Here is a 24,191-nt window from a genome sequence, read left to right as displayed (position 1 = left end):
GCTATTATTTTGTAGCATTTATAAATTGGGCCTACATATAAAAGATCAAAGAGTCATGTAGCCAACACACTTAAAAAAAACAAACTAGATGTGGTTCAATTAGGAAAGAAGAGGCTTTTGAGTAAATGGTGCTGGCATGGTTGGTTATTCATTTAGAAGAAAGAATAAAATGGATCCCAACCTTTTACAATGCCATAAAACCAAAGACAGAAGGGTCAAATTTTAAAACTTTTAGAGGCAAATATAAAGAAATATCTTTATATCTTTGGGAGTGGAAGGACTTCTAAAAAGACACATGAGGGGAAGACTGGTAAGTTTAATTACATGAAAATTAAGAACATCTGTTCATTCACCAAAGAGTGTAAAAGCAGCCATAAATCCAGAAGATTTTATAATATACTAGAGGCCCAGTGCATGACATTGGGCCTCTAATAAGGGTGCAGGCCTGGCTGAGAGGGTCCCTCAGCCCGGCTTGCACCCTTTAGCAGTCCAGGAGCCCTTGGTGGATGTCCGACTGCTGGCTTAGGCCCGATCCCCTGGGAAGCGGGTCTAAGTTGGCAGGTGAACATCTCCCAAGGGGTCCTGGGCTGCGAGAGGGCCCAGGCCAGGCTGAGGGACCCTCGCTCCTGAGTGCACGAATTTTCGTGCACTGAGCCTCTAGTATAGGATAATACATTATAGGTCTAGTAATCAGAACATATCATTACATGTCAATATGAAAAAGACAATTCAGGGGAAAATGGCTAGAAGATATGAAGAGCCATTTCACATAGGAACACAAATGCCTAATAAATGCATAAGCATATGCTCCACTGGCTATCTAGGGCTGTGGGCGAAGCCCTGGATTATAGCATTTGGGGTATAAATAACTCCGACGTGGCTGTTTTCAAGCCACCGACCTGATGTCACTAACTATGGAGTTGAGAAGAGATGTACACAATCAGCTCTCCTGAGCCAGTGCCAGCTGATCCCAGCACATACATCAGTAGCTTAAAGTCATTAGTAACCAGGGAAATGCAAATTAACCCACTATGATTAATTATCACACCTGACAGACTGATAAAAATTAAAAGCAAAGGAAAACAAAGTGTCAGCAGGGATGTGGAGTAAACGGTAATTCCCATTCAACCGGTGGGAGTAAAACCTGGTTCAAACGCTTTTAAATACAATTGGGCATCACCTAGTAAAGTTGATTGTACACTCATCATTCAACCTAGCCATTCTGCTATGAACGGAAGAGAAACTGTTACACATGTAGAGCAGGACAACTATATCTATATCCATATCTCTACATCTATACCTACACAAGAATGTTTTTGTAACATTATTCATAATAGGAGAAAACAAACAATTGGGCGGTACATCAAATACAGAATGGATAAATACACTGTTGTATATCCATTCAATGGTGTACAAGCAAAGCAATGAAAAGACAAACCTGCTATAATCTTTAAACAGATGAGTCACAAAAACATGTTGAGTGAAAAAAGCAAGGCGGAATAACAAATACACTGTATTTCCTATTTATGTATAATGGATAAACAGACAAAACTAAACAGCAATTTTAAGGGATATATAGAAACATAGGTTGTAAAGTTATCAAGAAAATGGTTAACACTAAATTCAGGAAAGTGGTTACTAAATTCAAACGCAGTTTTTTTCTGTCAGCTATCTTGGGCCTTAGGCAAAATTGCTTAACTTTCACACTTTCTGGAGTGCCTTAATCAAAAAACCAAAACCCACCGCTAGACTTTCTCCTCCCATCCCCACAAGACAAATTAGCAAGTTTAGAAACAAAGGAATAAACACAATGTAATCAGTTAAATGTTCAGTAATTCCAGGATGCCTGAGCTGTGTGTACAATGCTGACCAAGGACCAGAACAAAGGAAGCTATCTGAATAAGGGGCGGCTGACAACATTCACGCTGCCCCATCACGACACATCACCCCGTGGCTGAATAACAGAAGACAAACACTGACCTAGTTTAGAAGTGCAGACGAAAAGAAAATGAAAACAGGATACATGACCACGGCAAGGGAACCATGGTAACCAGAAGAGGGGACTGCTTTGCTTACTTTATTTTGGTCAGAATAATCAGCAAGCTGAGCCTTCAGCTCCGTGATCTCGGCCTCGAGCAGACGGATCACTTCTTCGTAGTCCGTTTCCATGCCGCGCGCCTGCCTCTGCGCGGCTTCGGCAAGGTGAATCCGGCAGCGCAGGGCTCTGGTTTCTTCAATGACCGCTTTGGCCTCCTCAAGGTTTCAAGGTGGATGTCATTGGGGGAAAAAAAATCACACACACACATGTAAAATTAGCTCAGTGGTTTAAAACAAAATATTTCCTCTCTCTGGAAGTTATCATTCTAAAACTTAATATGTACGTGGTCCCCGCATCTCAATTTGAAAATTAATATTCATGCTATTTTATGATGCAGAGTAGCTGCTCGATCTTGCTTTTCCTTTGTTGGCTTCTGAGATGATTTTCAGTATGGGATCCCCAACTTTCCACAGGTAGCATAACGTTTTGAAAGTAAGGAAAGCAGAGGAGAACTGAAAATGACAAGTAGGAGAAAAAGAACTGGTTCAAAAGATAACAAGAGTAAGCTTCCAGAAAACTCAAGTCCACGGTGAGGCTCATTCTGGGAAGGTCCTCGGAGCTTCCTCAGATACTGCTGAGAGGTTTGTAGTGTGGGGGGCTTCTCCCGGGTTCATGCCCCAGGAGCCAAAGCCTACTCCTAGACACCAGTCTAACGCTACTTTGCTTTTTTCGATTTAAGCCAAAAGGTAGAATTCAGTAGCAAAATATACAGTTATTTCAATAGGAGGCAATGCTCACAAGACATTTATTAAACATGTTATGTCTCCGGTGATTCATGGGTCTTCTCTCATTTGACTTTTATAACACTACTGGGAGAAAGGACTTATTTAAAAAATCATTTTATCCATAATCAATCAGAGGCTCAGGGAGGTTATATAATCCAAGGACACAGAGGAAAGCCAGAATTTAAACCCCGTCTGCCTGACTCCAACCTTGATGCTAGGTTCACCATTTTACTCTGCCACTGGATGATAAAAAATAAAGCAAAAACAAACAACACTATGGATTAGCTCCATTTTCCACCTTAGGAAGAGGATGGGGTGGCCAACCACTTGCTCTCTCAAAATATGCCTTGGTGCTGAGTCCACAACCATCCGCCCCAGGGCACCATTCTAATTTAACATGGCAGGTCCTATACTGTAAACCATTTCTTTTTCTTTACTTGATGCACAAATCTCTTTCCTCTGCAATGGAATTTTTTCTGCTCCAATTGCCATGGCTACTTTAATGTTCTCGGAGCTATTATATTACAGGATGCTGATTTTGTTTGAGCCTAAATACGACTGAAGTGAGGGGAGGGCTGGGAATATGGATATGTTTTTAAGGATCAAATTTTCATTCATACATTCAAGATGTATTTGTTAAGTACTTACTTTATGTCAAGTTCTGTTTTAGGTACCGAGGATAGAGCACTGAATAAAATAGACAAAAAATCCTCTCTTTTGCCCCTCAGAATTTACACTCGAGTTTGGGGAGATAGAAAATAGAGATTACCAGTGAAGATCTCATTGAGAAGACACCTGATGAGAGATCTGCAGGATGAATAGAGCCATGAAGATTTCCCAACGGGGAGCTTTCTGGGCAGAGGGAACAGTTTGTGCAAAGGCCCGGAGACTGGATTATGCCTCACATGAAATCTCTTTTCCCATCCCTTTACTTTTAGTCTGTTTATCTTTTGATCTGAGGTGGGTCTCCTGTAGACAGCATATATATGGGTCTTATTTTCTTCTTCTGAATGGAGCATTTAATTCATTTACATTTGAAGTAATTATTGATAGGTATTTATTTATTGCCATTTTATTCTTTTAACTATGCTCCTCTGTGGTTTTGTTTTTCTTCTTCTTCTAAAAGAAGGTGCTTTAACATCTATAATAATAAAAGTGTAATATGCTAATTAGACCGGATGACCTTCTGGACAAAGCCAGGGCTGTGAGGGAAGCCCGGGTTCCGGGTGCCTGTGGTGGCCAGAGGAAAGCTCAGGTCCTGGGTGCCTGCCAGCGGCTGGAGGGAAGCCCAAGTCCTGGGTGCTGGAGGGAAGCCCAGGTCCTGGATGCCAGAGGGAAGCCAGTGCCGGCAGCCGGGGGAAGGAAGGCCTACTCTTGCATGTATTTCGTGCATCGGGCCTCTAGTATCCTATAATGCTGGCTTGGTGGTTAACAAACTCATTTAGCTTTTTCTTGTCTGGGAAGCTCTTTATTTCTCCTTCAATTTTAAATGATAGCCTTGCTGGGTCAAGTAGTCTTGATTATAGCTCCTTTCATCACCTTAAATACTTCATGCCATTCCCTTCTGGCCTGTAGTGTTTCTGTTGAGAAATCATCTGACAGTCTTATGGGAGTTCCCTTGTAGATAAGCATTTGTCTTTCTCTTGCTGCTTTTAAGACTCTGTCTTTGTCTTTAACCTTTGGCATTTTAATTATGATGTGTCTCGATATGAGCCTCTTTGGGTTCATCATGTTTGACTCTCTACACTTCCTGAATTTGCATTTTTTTTCCTTCACCAGATTAGGGAAGTTTTCAGTCATTGTTTCTTCAAATAGGTTCTCCATCCCTTGCTCTCTCTCTTCTCCTTCTGGTACCCTATGATGCACACAACTCAGTCACTGACACCCCCCTACACCCCCCGCCAAGTCTGCCAGATCTCTGTACCCTGGCCCAGGCAGCTGACTCCTCAGCTAGGTGCAAGTTCCGCAGGGAGCCCAGTGGGTGGGGCTACTGCTTTCCACCAGGCTGATGCTGCAGAGAGGGGAATGCTCCACCCACGAAAGATGGCATCTGCAGTGTGGGAGAGGAACTGGGCTCAGGGAACCTGGTGGCTGCTCCTTCAGCTCTCTCCCCAGAGTCACAAGCCCCAGTCTCTCTTCACACAACTCTAGTTACCCTACCCTCCCTCTGAAGGAGCCCAGGGTGGGTGTCTGCAAATTAGACTGTGCATTGGCCCTTTAAGAGGGCACCTGTGTCTCATAGACTCCTGTCTCTCCCTGGCAGACAGAATCTCTGATTTTCACAGCCAGATGGTTTGTGAGTGCCTTTTCCTGGCTCTAGTGCTCTGGGCTAGGGAACCTGGCTTGGGATTGAGACTCCACGCCTCTCAGGGGCAGCCTTTGCAGATGCAATATCCTTCTGGAATCTCAGCTGCCACCAGTGGGAGTGGAGCCAGCCCTTTTCCTGTCTCTGCCCTTCCTACCAGTCTCGATGTGGTTCCTATAAATCCTTGGTTATAAGATCTCTCCAGCTCATGTTCAGTTGGTTATCCAGGTTGACTAATCTCTATTTTAGTTGTAATTCTGGTTTGGTCCTGGGAGAGGTGAGTGTAACACCCACCTACTCAGCCACCATCTTGGTGAGCTCCAAAAGAACTTCTATCTGGGGAAGTCTTGACACCCTCTGAGCAGAAAGTGAGATGAGAACACAGTGCTCAGGAAGCGAAAGATGGCAGCAGGTGCAGGATGGAGATGTGGCCAACATACCGCCTACTATACTCTTGATTCACAAAACTTTATTTTCTTATTTTGTAAAGTAATTGTCTTACAATAAAAGAGTACTTTTAAAAAGAAGTATCAGAGGAAAGAAAAGGATGTTTTTCTAGCCACGTCGGTCACATCTAGTTAGTTCAGCCCAGGTGATCAGGAGTCACCAATGCTACAGCTGAGTCAGCTTCACGTCACACTGTGGCCGTGCGTACAGGCGGTATAGCTGAGGGTAATGGCCGGCACTACTCTAAGTGTTTCGCAAGGATCAACTCAGTTAACCTGCATGCTGCTGTGTGAGGTATGTCAATTATCACCTTCACTTAATGGACAGGAAATTGAAGCACAGAAAAGTTAAGTGACTTGCTCAGAATCACAAACCTAGTAAGTGGCTGAGCCAGGATCTGAACCCAGGCAGTCTAGTTACAAAGTTCATGCTCTCAGCTACTATGCCATGATACCGCTCCAAAAAGCACTTGCAGATGACAGCATCATCAGTGCCCAATTCTTCATGAACTTAGGATGTGGCCATTACAATCTACTCAGAAACCTTTGAGGTGGTTATATCAGCCCCCATTTTCCATTCAATCAAGCTAGAAAAATATATATTTCACTGAAGAGAAATAAGAGGACAGAACATTCTCCAAAGCTGCAGTGAAGAGTAAGTAACTTGATACTCTGTCTCCACATTCACTTCATGCAGCTTTTATTCCTCTATAAAACAGCTAAGCGAAACAAGCCAGTCAGAGAAAGACAAGTATCACATGAACTCACTCAGATGTGGAAATTATGAACAAAATAAACTGTTGAACAAAACAGATCCAGACACAGAAGCATAGAACAGACTGTGGAATCTCAGAGGGAAGGCAGGGGTGGGTGGGAAGAGATCAACCAAAGAACTTGTATGCATATATGCAAAACCGATGGACACAGACAATAGGATGGTGGAGGCCTGGGGTGGTGGAGGCCTGGGGTGGTAGAGGGCTAGAAGGGGTCAATGGGGATGGGGGGGGGGGAGGGGACATATGTAATGCTTTCAACAATAAGGATTTAAAAATAAATAAATTTTAAAAAGCAGCACTTTTTGCTCAAAGAATGCTAGTTAATTAAATGAAGAATCTGGATGAATTGATAGAGCCATTATAGCGCAGTGATGGTAATACGGTGTGAAATGCAGCTGGGTGGTAAAAGATGCAGAGGTTTGATGCTGAATAAATTCATGCTAGTTCCTTTGTTAAAGGTATAACGGTCAGGTTGGTAGATGTGACCCCTTAGCAAAGTTCTAGCCCAGTTCCCACTGAATGGCTGCTTAGAAGATTAGTGCATGGAAATGATGACTCTTAGAGGAAGCCATAAAGAACAGACAGCAGCAGTGTGCTATACAGAATCACATCAATCTATTTCCTTTCCTCCTGGGCGATCTTCTAATAACTAACTATAAAGCCTCCTTTATCAGTAACATTGAGGCAGAATTTTCCCAATACAACACCAGGAGCCTGAAATCCCATCAGGGTAAACACTCTAGCCAGTTCCCGGAGTCACTTTGTATTAGGTAAGGAGTAATTCAGTTAGGAAGTTAGAAAATAAAGAGAGAAAGTAAGATGTAATAGTAAATCAGAAAATTCAACATAATCGACATAAGTATTACTCTTTTTAATAGTTAGTATGAGCAAATATACTTCATACTGAATTATGAAGTCAAATCTCTGACTTAATTTGTGTGTGTGTGTGTGTGTGTGTGTGTGTGTGTGTGTGTGTGTGTGAGTGACACTGAGGAAATGCTTTCAACTCATACTGTCCCATCGCATAATAAGGATGTTTTCCACCTCACAATTTCACAATGAATCTTAAGGGAAGATCAGCCCAAATTCTTCTTTGAAAACGTATTTCACACTAATGAAAATCTTCGTAGGCCTTTATCTTCATTTAATGGACAGGAAATTGAAGCATAGGAAAGTTAAGGTCTTCATTGACCTTAGCTATGTGATTGTGTTGAGACTAAGGGCATTATAAATACACAAAGGGCAGTGGGAGCTCAGAAGGAAGACAATATGGAGTGTGTTTCTCCCCATAGAGCATTTCTTCCCCACGAGGCATAAAAAATGATACAGAATAAAAAAACATGAGCATTAGATGAGCTATATCTAGGTCAGAATCTTAGGTCTGGGCATTTTTTCACATTCTGGTGGTGTAATTCTCTAAGACCCAGTTTGTTCATTTGTAGCATAGGAAACAACATACTTTATAGGGTCAAAACAACTCTCACAAGAGGGTTAAAGAAACTATTATGGTTCTTGTTAACAGTTTTTTCCCTGTTACTGATTCTGAAAAATATACATAACTACTGATGCAGAGAGCTAGACTAGATGACTTATTAAGGACTTTCCTGAGGCATTCAATTAGTAATACTGAAATTTAGCAAAGTTGTTTAAAAACATAATGTGCACGTCTTCTTTAATGTTATCAACAATCACATAAAGTCTTTTCTTCTCTAGTTATGAGTTGTGACGGCGCACTAATGTAAAGGAAAGCGCCTTAATGGCAGTTGCACGTTTGTGATTAGGCTAGCACGTTGCATCACTAACCTTAGAAGTTCTGTAATTTTTAAGCTAATCAGTAAATCTTTCAAAATGTCAATGGCTGACAGGAGAAAAAGGAGACTTCAAAGAGATATATGTTTTAGTGGAATGTAACTTACGCTACCAAGCTCAAAAGATTGCTTCTCTTATCAGCTTCCTACATTCACTCATGGGAAAACCTTTCTTGGTCTAGGTCCCATTACAGCTTGTGAAAAAGATTAGGGTTTACTACAGGAAGAGGGCTGTTGAAGGAAAAGGGTTTTAAAGCAAGTTATATCTAGTTTCCTCAACTTACGTATAGGTTTTAGTAAAATATGTATCATAGTCTTCTCAATGGGTGATCTCAAAGTAATTTGCAGATATTCATAAAGGAACCTGCAACTCATCCCTTAAGCATGGACACACTTGGGGGAGAAAATTCATCCACAGAACTTTACACAGGCCTCTGGAATGTGCTTTCTCCTTTCCCCTGCACACATCAGGCCCACGACTCCACCTCCGCACTAACCAGTTACTAAGCACTGTGCAGTCTTCACTTATGATATATTTGCAGCCAATCCTTAATTTCCATTCTTACCACCACAATACTGATTCATGTCTTTACCAGCTCACACACAGATACTATGAAAATCACATAAGTGATCCCCCTGTCTACTGTGCTCGTCACTCTACTGTATTCTGCACATTCTGAAACACTGATTTCCCTGAAATATTGCTCCATTCCACTTGTATTTAGGTAACAAGCCTAAATACATGGGACATGACAAAACGGTACATGACAAATACTCCCTCCATTTCCATACTTCAAGATTCTCCACTACTTGTTCCAAACCAGTCTTTGCAGCCTTAGCATATTCAAACCTCTTACATGACTTACCAGTTCTCACTGATTATTTTCTTCCAAATTCACTTAAGAATCATCTTTATTATTTACGTCTTATTATATCTAGATTCACGTACATCCAAATGCACTAATTTACCATTTCCCCAGATTAAACTCTCCTACCTCCACAATGCTTTCCAGCACATTATTCTTTCCACTAGGTATACACTTTCCCCCTTCTTCTTTATCCAATTCTCATCTATCCTTCAAAACCTACTTCATTTTACCTTCTCTAATCTTTCCAGACCACTTCAGCTTAGTACAATCCTTTCCCCCTCCTTTTATCTTTTATAATATCTGTGATCTATTAATAATCACATACTACTTAGTATCTCCTACTGCTATCTTGAACTATCATTAAAATATAAATATTTTACTACCTAACTTTCTAAAATGAAAGGGTCTTACCTGCCCAAGTTAGAATGCAGGCTGAGAGTTAAAAACCCTACCTAAAATGAACAGGCGCTCCACTTAACATAAATATGAGATATAACTGTTGACACCAATGAAAATGACTATTTTGTTTTTCATGGACTACAATAACTACCCTAGAGAACTTTATTAGGTACAAAGCTTTCATAGGAAAGTTCTTTCTAAAAGGTTTCAACTTTATGGGAATATTAATAAAACTGTATTTCATTTAAGTAATTGTAATAACAGTCACAAAGCATGCTATGAATAACACCACATAATAATAAAGCAAATTATTTCACTAAATTCCTTTTATATACATAAATTCAACAAAAATCCTATTGTAGTATTTATCAAGCAAATGAGATTATGGCAAACCAATGAAAGGGAAAAAATACTCAAGTTGAAAACAGGTAGTTACACTTTATCGTGTTTAATAATTTTATTTCTTGTTTTCTCATTAAATAGATTAAAAATTTTAAAGATTTAAAAATTATGCACACTAGTATATATTTCTCTAAAATTTACATTTTTCAATCATAACTTTAGTACATGCTCTCAAAAAAATTATATAATCTTGAAGGTCCTTTCTGACCTCACCCATATTTCTGATTCAATAATTCATATGATGGCACTTAATTTATGTGTAAAAATGATAGATATTTGCAAATCTGAGAAACAAAGATTATCTTTAGTTTGTATGAAAAAGTAAAGTGCTCACTTTGCAAAGGAAGATTTGGTTAAGCTTTCTGGAGGAAAAGGAGGTCAATCAAATTATAATTAGCTCTAATTAACCTTCCCAAGAGTTGTCAACTTCTTCACCTGCAGCTGCCTCATTCTCCAAAAGGCACAAAATTGAGTTCTGCTTGTGAACATCCAAGAAAATCAGAGAAACAATTTTCAATCTTGGTTTATAAACAGACGTCCCTAATCAAAGACAGACACACAAGTGCATCTATCTGGTAAATTTTACCACATGATCTTATTCACAATATAAGTATTAATTAGTTAAAACCTGCTTTGACAATATATTTAACCCTATACATGTATTTTCCAGTTTAGTGAAGGATGACATAAAAAAAACACCTATTTTCCAACTTCTTTAATTCTGGTAACAAATGTACCAAAAGGGACATCTATCTATATATATATATATAAAAGTCTAAGCGACGGTTACGACCGAACAACTGGAACAACTGGTGGACCAGTCACTATGAGGCTCACTGACCACCCACGGGCAGATGCTCAACGCAGGAGCTGCCCCCTGGTGGTCAATGCACTCCCACAGCCAACCTCCTGTGGCCCCTCCCCCCTCATAGGCCTCAGATCGCTGGCCAGGCCAAGGGACCCCACCCGTGCAGGAATTCATGCACTGGGCCTCTAGTTTGTTAATGGTATTGGAAATTTCTTTTCATAATCAGTATTTAAACCCTGTTCATCAAAGCCTGGTACAGCCCAAAGGCTACTTATAGAATTAATGTAAAGTTTGGGGTTTAAGGCAGACCTCACTTCAAGACAGAAATTATTCTTTCTATAGTAACCTATAGAGGTTTAATTCGATCAGAATCACAATTTTATCAGATTTTGTTTTGAAGGAACTTGACCAACAGTTCTAAATTTGAATCTAGATATAATAAGACCTAAATAATAAAGATGATTCTTAAGTGAATTTGGAAGAAAATAATCAGTGAGAACTGGTAAGCAAATGTAGAAAACCACCACTACCAACAAGGAGAAAGTAAGGAGGAAGGTGGGACAAGGCTCAAGGATTTAAATCATATATAAACCTACAATAGTTGGAACTAGCCAAAGAAGAGTTAGATAGAACTTTCACTCACCCAATAAATATTTATTGACAACGCAACTGGAAAGACCTGATGCCCCAAACAGACCCTAGGTTATGTAAGAATTTAATCTATGATAATGGAGATACCACAAAACAATAAGTGGTTACGACAACAAACTATTTGGGGAAAAGAAGTGTAAAGTGTTGACCTTCATCTCATACCATACACCCAATGAAGTAATTTCTTAGATGGGCTAAGTGAATACAGACATGGAAGGAAAACTAGCTAAAGATGTATGTGAACTATAGCTAAGAATGAACCTTAAGAAAAGTTTGAAAAAAGCAATCACAGAAGATAGATTTGATAACACAAAACACTTGTGTTTAAAAACTTTGAGAAAATTACAAAGGCAATTTGCATATAGATGAAAATATTGATGAAAGATTTGATAGAAATAGGGTTAACAACTGCAATAAAGAGATCTGATAAAATGATGTGGGGCAAAGGGGAAACAGGTATTAATACAAGAGAAGACAAGAAGAAAAAGCAGGAGAGGTAAGAAGATTCAAGATAAAATAAGAGGCATATGGCCAAGATTGGCAGGACGTCACTAGCAATCATATCAGGAAAGCAACTGCCTTCAATAGTGAAGAATTGTGAGGGAATTCACAAATTTAATTTGAAACTGTGGTAACACACAATCTTTGACAACTAACATGGATAACGACGAATCAAAGTATAATATTTTCTAAAAGGGTGATTTATTTATGTAAATAAATTAGGTAGGTAGGACTAGAGAAGTCTTGTTTTTAATTCTAAAATAGCTTGTGAATATAAATCATGTAACACAATGTCAGGAGTCCCATATTGAAGTAAGAATACCAAAAGTGTTTCTCACATAGTAAGCTGCCAAGATAAGAATTTTATAGTATCAACTGCCTTATCACTACTTCCTCCTTGGGTAAAATTTACTAGTTTGTCAGCCAAATTAATATATATTGCTCTAACACAGATATGTTTAAAATACGCCCTGAAAGGTGCTCTCCTAGCAACTGCCTAATGCAATTTTAGAGATCTGTATTTGTTTGCTTTTAGTTAAATAAGGAAAATTATAGGGAGTAATGCCTACTTTGGAATATAATCGTGCCTGTGATGACTCACTAGCTATCGGGCACTTAGTCTGAAATGCTTTGTAGAAAATGAAGGTTTTGCTCTATTTTTCTTTTTTTCTTACTAGTCGAGAACTCCTTGTAGAGAGTTTGTCTAGCTTTCCCAGTCCATCCATACAAAATGAACATTAAATAAATGTTTCTTAAGTTCTCTTGCTAAATTTGTATGTTAAATCTAACTAACAATAAACCTTAAGAAAAGTTTTAAAAAAGAAGAAATCCCAGAAGAAGATAGATAACACAAAAACACATGTGTTTAAAAACTCATCTCCCTTATAAGTTACTACAGGCACGCTTGAAACAATGGATTACGGAATGCTGCATGTGGTCCTGAAGCCAGAAAATAGTGGCTCATCATACAGAACCCAGAACCCTACCATCAGTTCTAAGGAAGCCAACCAACTGCAGAAAATACGTAAATCCAGTGAGGTCCCAGTGGCCCTCTGCAATGGAAACACAGGAACATGTTACTATGGTAACCTTTTAGAACAGAAAAGACTGACAAATCAAATATATGTATTTTTCTTCTTTTTTCCCCCCTCTAAAGATGAGATTGACAACCTAGGCTATTTACTAAACTGAAATACTACAAAAAGTTCAGATCACTAAAAAAGAAAATGTGGGAACTCAAATCAATTCTGAAAATTAGAGACTTTAGTGTTTCTTTAATAAATGCACAAAGAAATACAATCTCTGAAAGTGTAAAACCATGAATACATCTTTAGTAATCACATATTATTGCTCTTTTTAGAAGTAGTACATTTATTCTGTCCTTACAGTTGCCTTTGTTGCTTAATCCATAAACCAAGCTTGCTCCCATGCCAGCTGCACCAGCTATAACCGAGTTCATGTTCAACCTCAACGATCCACAGGGAACCCTGTGCCGATTGGACCTTAACTTTCTGCCTCAGGACTTCAAGCATTCAACCCAACCTTTGCACAGGTGAGGCCAAATACAACTGGGCTTATTTGAATCTAGAGAAGTTGCCAAACGAACAATTTCCCGTGTTTCTTCAGGGCGAAGACTGGTTCAGACAAGCTAACTATTTTGGCTTTGGACTGTTCACCAATTCATTGCTGCCTTAGGTCATAACGCGATGCTGAAAGGAACTTTAAAAAAACAACCTAAGTGTGAGAGCAGGTTTTAGAAAGTTGTTGATCAAAGGAAGTTGCTAGAAGATGGTCCATGCCTGTTAAAAGCTGTTAAAACTTGAAGAAAAAAATAACAAGAAGTGTAACTTCATGGGAAATTGTGCTCATGATTTTAAACAGTGAAGTTGGGCTATTCTGTAAGGCATAAGAACTCCTAAAAAATACTTAGGCTTCAGAGAACAGGGCAGCCAATTTTGACAAAACAGTCAGTAAGTATTCTGGTAGCCATGCCTGGGTGAAAAAGGAATGTGCCTTATACCTCAGGTGGAAACATTCCTTACCAGTTTGTTCTCTCATGTTATATATTTTTTCTTCCCTCTCTCTCCCTTCCTTTTTCCAATCCCCCTTTCTCCCTCTTTTTGTTCTTCATTGCTTTTTTGGGGGCGGGGGGAGGTCACTACACTAAATAAAGGTAAAATAATTTCCATAATTTAAAATAGCTAATGTACCTTCAAAAGAGGAGATTATTCTGTTCTTAGGATCAGGCCACTGTCTCAAAATTGTGCAATTAAAACTTCACAAGTGAGTGAACAAAAGATTTATCAAATTGTGTTCTCTTCTGCCTTTGGAAGGAACCAGTAACTATCATTGTAAAATAAATTGAAAAATCAATCTAGTAGTGTTTTCATAATTAGGTTACCCATGTCTTTAAAGAATTTATAAGTATATGGTATAATTATTAGTATCATACTACTTCATGTCAAGATCTTCAAAGGGATACCAAAAATGGGAAAGAAATTTTGCCAAATTTCATACAACTCAAATTTCTGTTTTTAATAGAAGAGGTATACACACTCTCTAATTGTAATTTTTAAAGACTCTTTTGCTAATTGTGAAAATTATATTAATCCTTGAAAAAAATGGAGAGGTAATTATTCTCACTAAAGCATAGGAACTCTTTCATTAGCAGTAACATAACAAGTGTATAACATGCAAGAGAGCAATCAGTAACACCAAAAACCTTCTCCATACACAGTGAGAGTTGGAGAGCTAGTGGGGTGATGGTGCAGTGAGGTCAGGGGCGCTGGAGAATTAGTAGGGAGAGAAGGGGGAGGGGTGATGAGAGATGAAGTAATCACCATAAGAGGAGGGTGGGGATGGGGCTAGGATGGCAGATCATGGAGGCTCTTGAGGCCTTGTCATTTACGTGCAGGATTTTGGCTTTCACTCTGAGTGAGAAGGAAAAGTCTTGGAGAGTTCTACTTAAGTTTTAAAAGGATGCTTCTGGTTGTTGTGTTCTGATTAGACTGTATGGGGTGGGGAAGGGTAAAAGCAGGGTAAGCTGGTAGGCATTGATAACTGCAACCCCGGCAGGAGCTGGTGATGGCTGGACCAGGGATGGAAGTGGTGCAAAGTGGCAAACTTCTGCAGTGTTTTATTATATATACACAAGCACATGCACACACATGTACATATGTGTGTATTGTATGCATAATACACATAAATAAATACACACACCTTCTCAAGGTATCACATTAGAAGTCACACATGCACCAGGGTGCCCTTTTCTCCACAACCTCGCCACCACTTGTGGCAATGCATTTGTATGCACTTATGCATAACCAGTGGACAGGACAATGGAGTGGTGAGGGGTTGGGGGAAGGGGGAGGACTGGAGTGGACTGGAGGAGGTTAATGGGGGAAAAAGGAGGAACTATGTAACACGTTCAACAATAAAGAAACAAAAACAAAAAAAACAAATGAATTAACATTAAACATAAATAAATACGTCCCATTTTTGCTTTGAAATGAAGAAACAAAAGATGGAAATTTAAAAAAAAAAAGAAGTCACACATGCCCATCTGATATCAAATTTTAACACGTGATGGAGTTGTCTGATTTCACTACTGTGTAGTTACTATTTTCCGCTTACAATTAATAAGCAATTTCTAGAGAGCAACATTAAAACCATGTTAATGTGTAAATATTCTGCTCTTCATCACAATTTCCCCCTAGATTTAGTATCTGATGATTCTAGTCTGATCCAAGTTTTTACTGAAACAGATGCAGAATGCCGATTTCCCAAATCTAACGGCCACTCTGCAGTTACCAGCTGGCACTCAACTGACTATAACAAGCAAAGAGCCCTCCTTTCCTCCGATTAAAATTGTATGGACTCCTGAACCACTTCATTTTCGATGGTTTGTAATTCATTACTGTATTTAATTATCTTGGTCTCAAGTACTTCCAGATTTGGCCAATGAGCCCCTCCAAGCTGGTTCCTTGTGACATGCTCCCTGCATTGTGAACACTTCCTTATTTTCTGTATAACATGTTCCAGGCCCATCTTGTACTTCCCTCCCCAGACCTGAAATCAGTCATTTCTCCAAGGATCCTGGGTTCCTTTTAGTGGGGATTGGAATCTGGGCACTTGGTTATGCTATTAGAATATTTGCTTCTTGGCTCCTTAGTTGACCGAGCAATGGACACACACACACACACACACACACACACACACACACACACACCTGCACACAAATATTATCTACATACATATATATATTCATGTGCACATATACATTCATATGCACATATACATATATTTTAGAAATGATGCATTCACAATACCTCCAATTCTTTCTTGACCTCCTTTATTCTATTTTCTATGTCTTTGCTTTTTCATTGAGATTCTGGACTTCAACAACAATCAACCCATGTTCTGAAACCTATAATACATCTTAAAATTGTTTCAGAACTGTTTTGACCATACCCCTAAAACAAACATCCTTAAAACAGTTCAAGATTTGTTTGCAATTCTTTTCTAACTCAATCCTAACCTGTCAAACGTTGAACACAAATCCTGGGGTCATTATTATACTAGTATACTCTGCAGCCACTTACACAGCTTGGGGATTGATTCCCAAAGGTTGGCTTAAATTCCCCTGCAAAACCTTGCACGTGTACTATACAAACTGTGCTTCTACAGCCTTGACATCTGAGTGTCAGCTTGCCCGTGTACTATATTTTTGGTTTATACTTTCTTTACTTTAGTTTCTTGAAAACGTTGCTCTGCTACTGCTTTACATGTTCTGTTGAGAAGGCTGATGCTGGCCTTTGTAAGCTATTTGATCTTCTCACTTGGAGGCACTTTTTTTGAAAGTCTCATAGTTTTGCTTTATGTTCTAGAGCTGACCTTTCCAGGCCAAGTTTCCCCAGTACCCAATAACATTCAGGTCTTCTTTAATGTCTGGAAAATCTTCTTGGATTATGGTTCGAAATAGTAGTGATGTCCAGTTGCTTTTATTTACTTCAAGAAATTCTTTATTTCATTCTAATTTCCCTGGTTATTTTTCTAGTTTTCTTCAATGCCTTTTCTTTTTTTTTTTTTAATATATTTTATTGATTTTTTTGCAGAGAGGAAGGGAGAGAGATAGAGAGCTAGAAACATCGATGAGAGAGAAACATCAACCAGCTGCCTCCTGCACACCCCTCACAGGGGATGTGCCCACAACCAATGTACATGCAGACTGACACTCTATCCACTGAGCCAAACCGGTTTCGGCTTCAATGCCTTTTCATTTGAATACTAGTACATTCTTCCTAGGGCAACTTGTAATTTAGTTTTCTTTTCTAATATGATTTTGTGTTTTCCTATTTTTTTTTTTCCTTTCCTAAGTTTTATCAACTCTCATTTCATTTCTTCGAGGGTTGTTTTTTGTTTTGTTTTGTTTTGGTCAATTTCTAGTCTTAGTTTTTAAATTTCTGATTCTTAATGCCAAATGCTTGCTCGAGGATACTTGAGTTTGGCATGCTGTAGTACAGTTTTTGTTAGCTTTGTGCGTGGAATGTTTTGAAGAGGAACACATTTAATTCATAGTCTGAGGAACACTTTACTTCATATTGCCTGATTTTTACAATTGCTTTGTAACCTTGGGGACAGATTTATTTCCCTTGTCCATTTTCTTGCATAAAGAGTTCCCGGTTCAACAGCACCCTCTTCTGTGCACTTTCCTCTATGGATCATGTTGTGGATGGTTGTGGAGGGGGTAGATGGAGGAGGTCTGACAAGTCTTGTTTTTCTTCATTGATGCCAGATCCTTATTTTTTCAACCTTATATATGCCCCTTCTTTTTTAATTTTCATAAAAGTTTATCTGAGTCAAACTGATGACATTGTTGAAAAGAGAGATCTCTGGAGAATCTCTCTCTCTCTCTCTCTCTCTCTCTCTCTCACACACACACACACACACACACACACACACACACACACACACACACTTTTAAAAGAATTTCTTTACTTTCTGTGTTTCCAGTCCTTCTTTCTCCTCTGGATTCAAGTTCACACAGTACTGGAGAGGGGTATTCGATGTCCTCCTCTCTCTTTCTTGCCTCGTCTCCCAGGGGTACCACCCCTTCTCTGCTTATGATTCTCCCTGAGAAGCCAAGACTCCTGAGACTGACACTTCTGGTTGCACACACTTTCTTGAGTCCTGAGAACCACGGAGTTGTGGCCTAGCTCAGGATTTTGGCATCGATTGCTCCATTTTCTCTTTCTGGGGGTGACTATTTGTACTTTGAGTTGCTCTGTTTCCCAGTTCTTTTCCAGCATCGGAAGCCCCTCCTGCTCCGATCTTTGAGTTCCAGGTTCCAGTGGCCGGCGAGCTGCAGGGCTTTGTCTGGTTGTTTAAAACACATTTTTATATGAGCCTGCAGGCTGTGGTGCTCTGACACACAGTCCTATTGAAGGTATGGGTCCTGTCTGATTTTATTTACACTAGTGGCTTTATGTTTGCCAGGGCGATAATGTTGGGGAGATTCAAAGCCAGGTGTCGCCACTGATCTCTACCCATGTTCTCTTAAATTTCTACTCTGATTATTTTGTTTGTTATCTGTATATCTGTTTTATGATAATGTCATTGATTCTGTTTTGTTGTAAGCTTCCTAAAATTCTTTGAAGAATGATGCAAAGTGAAAATAAATTTTTACTTTTAAAAAAAGATTTTATTGATTGATTTGAGAGAGAGAGAGGAAGTGGGAGAGAGAGAAACATTGATTTGTTGTTCCACTTATTTGTGCATTCTTTGGTTACTTCTTGTATGTGCCCTGACCAGGGATCAAACCTAAAACCTTGGTGTATCAGAATAATGCTCTAACCAACTAAGCAACCCAGTCAGGGCATATATTTTTACTTTTTATTATTAAAAAAATAAATGAAAAAATGTTCTGCCTTAGAGTTATTTAATTTATTGCTTGTCTCTTTTTATCTTTAATAATATGAGGTATGAGTAACAGATGAAAAGGGAAAAATGTAAGAGAAAGAAAAGAATGGAAAAGCAATGAGAATGATCATTTCAGCCCATGGATATCTGGTTTTGAAAGTAATTTGAGAGAAGTTGTATCATTTCTTTGAGCAGTAAGTAACAGTCCTTCAGGACAGGTATAGCGTCTGTTGCTCACATCCATCAACTCTAGGATGTTATACAGCATCATTGCTTTATAACTATACCTCATATGTTTACACACACACACACACACACACACACAACACATATAGACAATACATGCACTTACTTGTTTCACATTCTGGAGTTCTTCTGTCAATTGTTTCCTTTGCCTTTCTGATTCAAATAATTTTTCCTGTATTTAAAATACCACTAAATTAATAATTTGTTATAAAGATATGAATGGGTATCATTCTTAGAGCTTTGTTTTGAAGTTTATAAATTCCCCAAATAGCCAACTGCTACAATCTGAAAATGTAGTTCCATCATTTTTCCCCACTTTTCTGGCTATATATATATATATATATATACACACACACACATACACACACATATATATACACACACACATATATACTATATAAAAGTAATTAGTTATTTAAAGCAGAATTGTGATGAAAATGTATTTTCTCTTTAGCCATTTTGTAAAGTCTCAGAATCTGAGGTCCAAAGTACGTCAATCAGGTTCAAAATATGTAAATATTAACTAAATTTTGGGTAATAACTATCATTGTCAAAGAGCTTCCAAATTGAAGGGCATTATTATAATTCAAAAGTCTCTCTTACTATATTAAAGAGGACATGAAACTGAGTTGAATATCATTTTCCTAATTTAGCTTATTCTTGGAAGATCATCCATAAAAATTAAGATATGACTGGTATAACCAAAATATGAAATGGTAGTTCTTAAAATAGAATATTATGCATGCCAATCAAATATCATCATCTTTGAACTTAAAATTAAGTTGAACATATACCTTAAAATGTTCACTTTTAAATATATCATAAATAAGTCCATATTTTATTGATCTAATCAGATATACTAAGAATAATTTAGGAACCATTTTACTATAAACTTGAACAGGAATTGCTTGGAAATTAAACCGAGTAGTAAATGCTCATGGCAACACTGCAATGTTTATAAGAAATGATCTGCTTTGTGGAGTATTTCAGCTCATCCTCGTCTAAGAGATAAAGTGACAGTATATGGAGATGAATATACTGTAGCAATCTTATGCATCTGCCACAGACCAGGAGCCAAGAGACTGCTGGCTGCCATGCTTTCATGCTCTGGCAAGTCACCTTCACTCTTTCTGTCCTAGTTTTTTGCATCTGTAAATGGAAAATATATCTATTTCCATTCAGCTTTGCAAAGCAGTACCAATGTGAACTCTGCAGAAAGGCTTAAAGTTAAATAAAGACCACAACACTTTAAAAAAATCATTCTCACAAAATAAAATTAGACATTAGCAACAAATTATCTTGGTTTCATTTTTGTTTGTACCTTAAATCAGACATAAAGATTAGAGATGTCACAGGATAATGAGAAGCAATGAGAGACTACTCACACACTCTATGAACTTCATTTAACAATGTCTATTTATTTGTGTGTGTATAATTTAAGTAGAATAACTGTAAGTACAAACAATATTTTATCACAAATAAAATATTTATTGCTGTATATACTCTTATATAGCTAAACAAGTGGTTCTCAGCCAATAGATAGCTTTTGAGGTAAACGAAATTTCACACTAGGATATGTTCAGTTATATTTCATAAAGCTTAAATATGAATTCTGATTTATTGAACAGATCCTCAGAGGAGTTTGTTTAAATATTACATGAGTATGGTTTTAAATTACAATTCTAACAATTAAGGTTGGTAGTCACTGAATATATCACTAAATTTAGCAATGATAAACATTAAGGGAATGAAAAAGATCTGAGAGCCTTTAGAAATTCTGATGAACCATAAATTTAATGGTTTATGCAGAGACCAATTTTATAAAAATGTTATTTTACCAAGATAACCAATAGTAGAGATATTTTCTAAAAGGATGTAGGAGAACTATTGTCAATCTATTTTTAAAACTAAATTTATAACTCTTGTTATACCAGAAAATGTGGAAAGAGAATGGTTTTAAGTTAAAATAAAAAGTACAGAAAATACTTTTTTGTAATGCTCACATACATTTGAAAGAAACATGAATTGCTAAAGCCTTTTGATAGAGAATTTGGTAACATACATAAAATTTTAATATGTCTGTATCCTTTGAGAAAACAATTTCACTTTCAGTAATTTATTCAATTTGTACTTTTACAACTGCACAATCATGCAAAGATACATCTATAATGCTATTTATGATGGAATTAATTTTAATAATGGAAAACTTAAAAATAGCCAAACTATTCCTCATTAACAAACTGGCTAAATAACATAAGACAGAAGAACCATGTGATGATAGGAGAGCCATTGAAAATAATTTGGCATATGTGTGTATATTAACTGGACAAGTAACCCAACTCATGTTGACAAAGAGAATAAAGAAGGCAAGTTGTAAAAGAGTGTGCCTTGTGTTAAATGATTTTTTAAAAATATATTTTGTATATATTATTATACTTGTATATTAATATATTAACATATATTTATATACTTTATGTATAGTTACTATATTTTTTATATAGGGCAACCTCCAAAATGTATACACATACATTTTTGACAGCTCAATTGATAGTTCCTTCTTTTTAGATTTAACCTATTGGAATTAATAATTATTCAAAGTGTGTATACTTTTTTTGGGGATACCTAAACATACATTCATTTTTTAGAAATACAAATGGCTATCTAGAGAAAGTCTACAAAAGGATAAACAAGGTATGTTTAACAGTGGTTTCCTCTAGAGATTGAAATTTAGAAATTAAGGTAGCAAGGGAATTTCTTTTCTTTTTTTTTTATTGTCTAAAGTTTTACATATGGGTAGCAAGGGAATTTCTTTTTATGGGTTTAATGATGTTACTTTAATAAAAATTAAATAAATAAACAACAGTTTCACTTATTTAAGGAAATACTTTAAAATAATATTAATATATAGATCTATGTTGACTTAATAGTAAATCAAGGAGTTATGTTGCTTTTCTTGGAGATTTAAAAACTATAATGGCTTTCTATAAAAATTAAGATATAATTGAAACTTAATATTCTACTAAACACAGAATGAAAATGTATAAAGAGAATAAAAATCTTAATGTATATTTGGGATATATTGTATGGTTTTTCTTTCCTCAAATCATATTGCCTTTATTCCAAGTTAGGTTAGCATACCAAGGCATCCCAGATGCATGCCCAGGAACAGGGGAGAAAATGTATTTCCCAATGAACATCTGAGGACCCAAAATTGTCACGGCATGCTTTGTTGGCTCCTCATCCTTGCCACCAATGTGAGAAAAAATAAAAAGGGTGAGAAGTAGCCACATCAGAAGTTACAAGTAAAAACCACTGTTCACGCTGAATCTTACGTATACTATAAAATATAAATGAAAAGTGTGTGTGAGCTAAAAAATTAACTCTCTAAAGACCAATTGAAGAAGTATCAATTATGACATTAATATTCAATATTGACCAAAATTGATATAAAACTATTTCATATTAACATTCATTAATTAAAAATAAAACTAAGCCCCAATTCTTCAGAATTCAACACAAGGTAAGTTCCTTTTCCTTTTTTCTAAAGAAAATGTAAGAAAGCTAAATTGGAGATTACCTTAAGTGCATTCACTTCTTCTAAGGCATCATTTCTTTCACGCTTAAGCCTTTCCACTTCATCTGCTTCTAAGGAATCACAGGCAATAAACTGTCAACATTAAAATATAAGAGAAAATCATATGTTACACGCTAATTATGAGAACTAACACAGAAATCCTTTTTGACAAGGCTTAGGAGTCATTTGATTGGGTAAAAGAGAATGTTAACGTAATCTGGGGTAACTTCACCCATTTATACTTAATCTTACGTTGTTGTTATAACAGAATTTAGATGATGATCAGATATGCATACTCTGTTGTCATCTTTATGATTCTTATTTAACAATTTAATTTTCCTTAAAAGTCCAAATCCCAAGAGTGTGTTTATAATATTAAAACAACTTCATGAGCTATCAACATAAACTATTCCCTAAAGACATCCACTCCAACTAAGCACATAGTCTCCAAGGCTAACAAAATACTGGGCATTATTAACAAGACTGTTTACCTAAACCCAGTAAAGTACATTAATTGAGCTTGTGTCTTGCTTTAATTAAACACAATGTAACATAACAGTCAAGTGGCTTAAAAAGATTTCTGCACAGAAACTGTGTGTTAAAAATAATATTAATAATTCATGTGCAAGTGAATAACAACAAAAAAATAGCAAAGCTGACAATCTCTCTTACAGATAATTGCAAGGTAGAAAACAAGGACAATCCTAGAGAAATATAGGACTTGGAAAAATTAACTTTCCTGCCGTGTTCCAACGACCTTTATATGCTAATGAGCATTCTGAACATCCCAAAAGGAAATATAATTTAATAACTGGTTGTATTTCCTCAAGTTATCTGACCATACTACACCCCCCCTCCTCCATTTATTTATTATTCTACGTTTGGACCCTTCTTTGTCCCCTACCTAGACTATCTACCACCAGTTTCATCCTCTTCTGAGATAACCAACACGATTATAAGATCATTATTTCTAAAATATCACTTTGGTAATGTCTCTGTTCTTAAGTTTAATATTTACCCTTTCAGGCCTAACTTCCTTGACTGTCCTGCATGTACTAGATTGTCTTTTTAAAAAGTAGATAATTCTCTGCTTACTATCACATTATATATATGTGTTTTTGTTCATGCAGGTACTCTCACACTTCTCTGTTCACCTCTTCAGCAGATAAAATCCTATTTATCATTCAAAACTCACTCAAATGCCAACTCTGTCATGAATCTTCTCTGAATGTTCGAAGCTCTTTTATTATTATGGCCTTATCACACAAAGCATTCTTACAATGTTTTTCTAACTGAATTTTTTTTAGAGAGAGAAAAAAAATCAACACGAGAGAGAAACACTGATTGGCTGCCTCCTGCATGCCCCCTACTGGGGACCAAGCCCAAAACCTGGGCATGTGCCCTGACCTGGAATAGAACCAGTGACCTTTTGGTGCATGGGACTACACTCAACCAACTGAGCCACACTGGTCAGGGCTCACACAATGCACTTTTATTTTTATTATTTAGTATGTAGCCTCACCAGAGGATATTTTTCCATTAATTTTTTTAGAGAGAATGGAAGGGAGAGAAAGAGAAAGCAATATCAATGTGAGAGAGACACATGGATTGATTGCCTCCTGTATGCCCCCTGATGATGGCTGGGGATTGAGCCTGCAACCGAGG

At 37.3% G+C, this 24,191-nt stretch overlaps 1 protein-coding gene across 1 annotated transcript in view; it reads right to left on the bottom strand.

Annotated features, from left to right (window-relative positions):
- STXBP4 (syntaxin binding protein 4) overlaps positions 1-24,191 on the bottom strand; it is a 106,693-nt gene that overhangs the window by 52,509 nt on the left and 29,993 nt on the right. The window contains exons 10-12 of the mRNA XM_054709239.1: positions 22,530-22,619; positions 19,059-19,124; positions 2,077-2,253 (exon numbers count right to left, since the gene is read on the bottom strand). Of these exons, the coding sequence (XP_054565214.1) occupies positions 2,077-2,253; positions 19,059-19,124; positions 22,530-22,619 (333 nt within the window). The remainder of the gene's footprint in view (positions 1-2,076; positions 2,254-19,058; positions 19,125-22,529; positions 22,620-24,191) is intronic.

Source organism: Eptesicus fuscus, chromosome 20 (genome assembly GCF_027574615.1).
Source record: "Eptesicus fuscus isolate TK198812 chromosome 20, DD_ASM_mEF_20220401, whole genome shotgun sequence".
Taxonomy (NCBI): Eukaryota; Metazoa; Chordata; class Mammalia; order Chiroptera; family Vespertilionidae; genus Eptesicus; species Eptesicus fuscus.
Note: the sequence above shows the minus strand (reverse complement) of the source record. Positions and strands in the feature narration are given on the sequence as shown.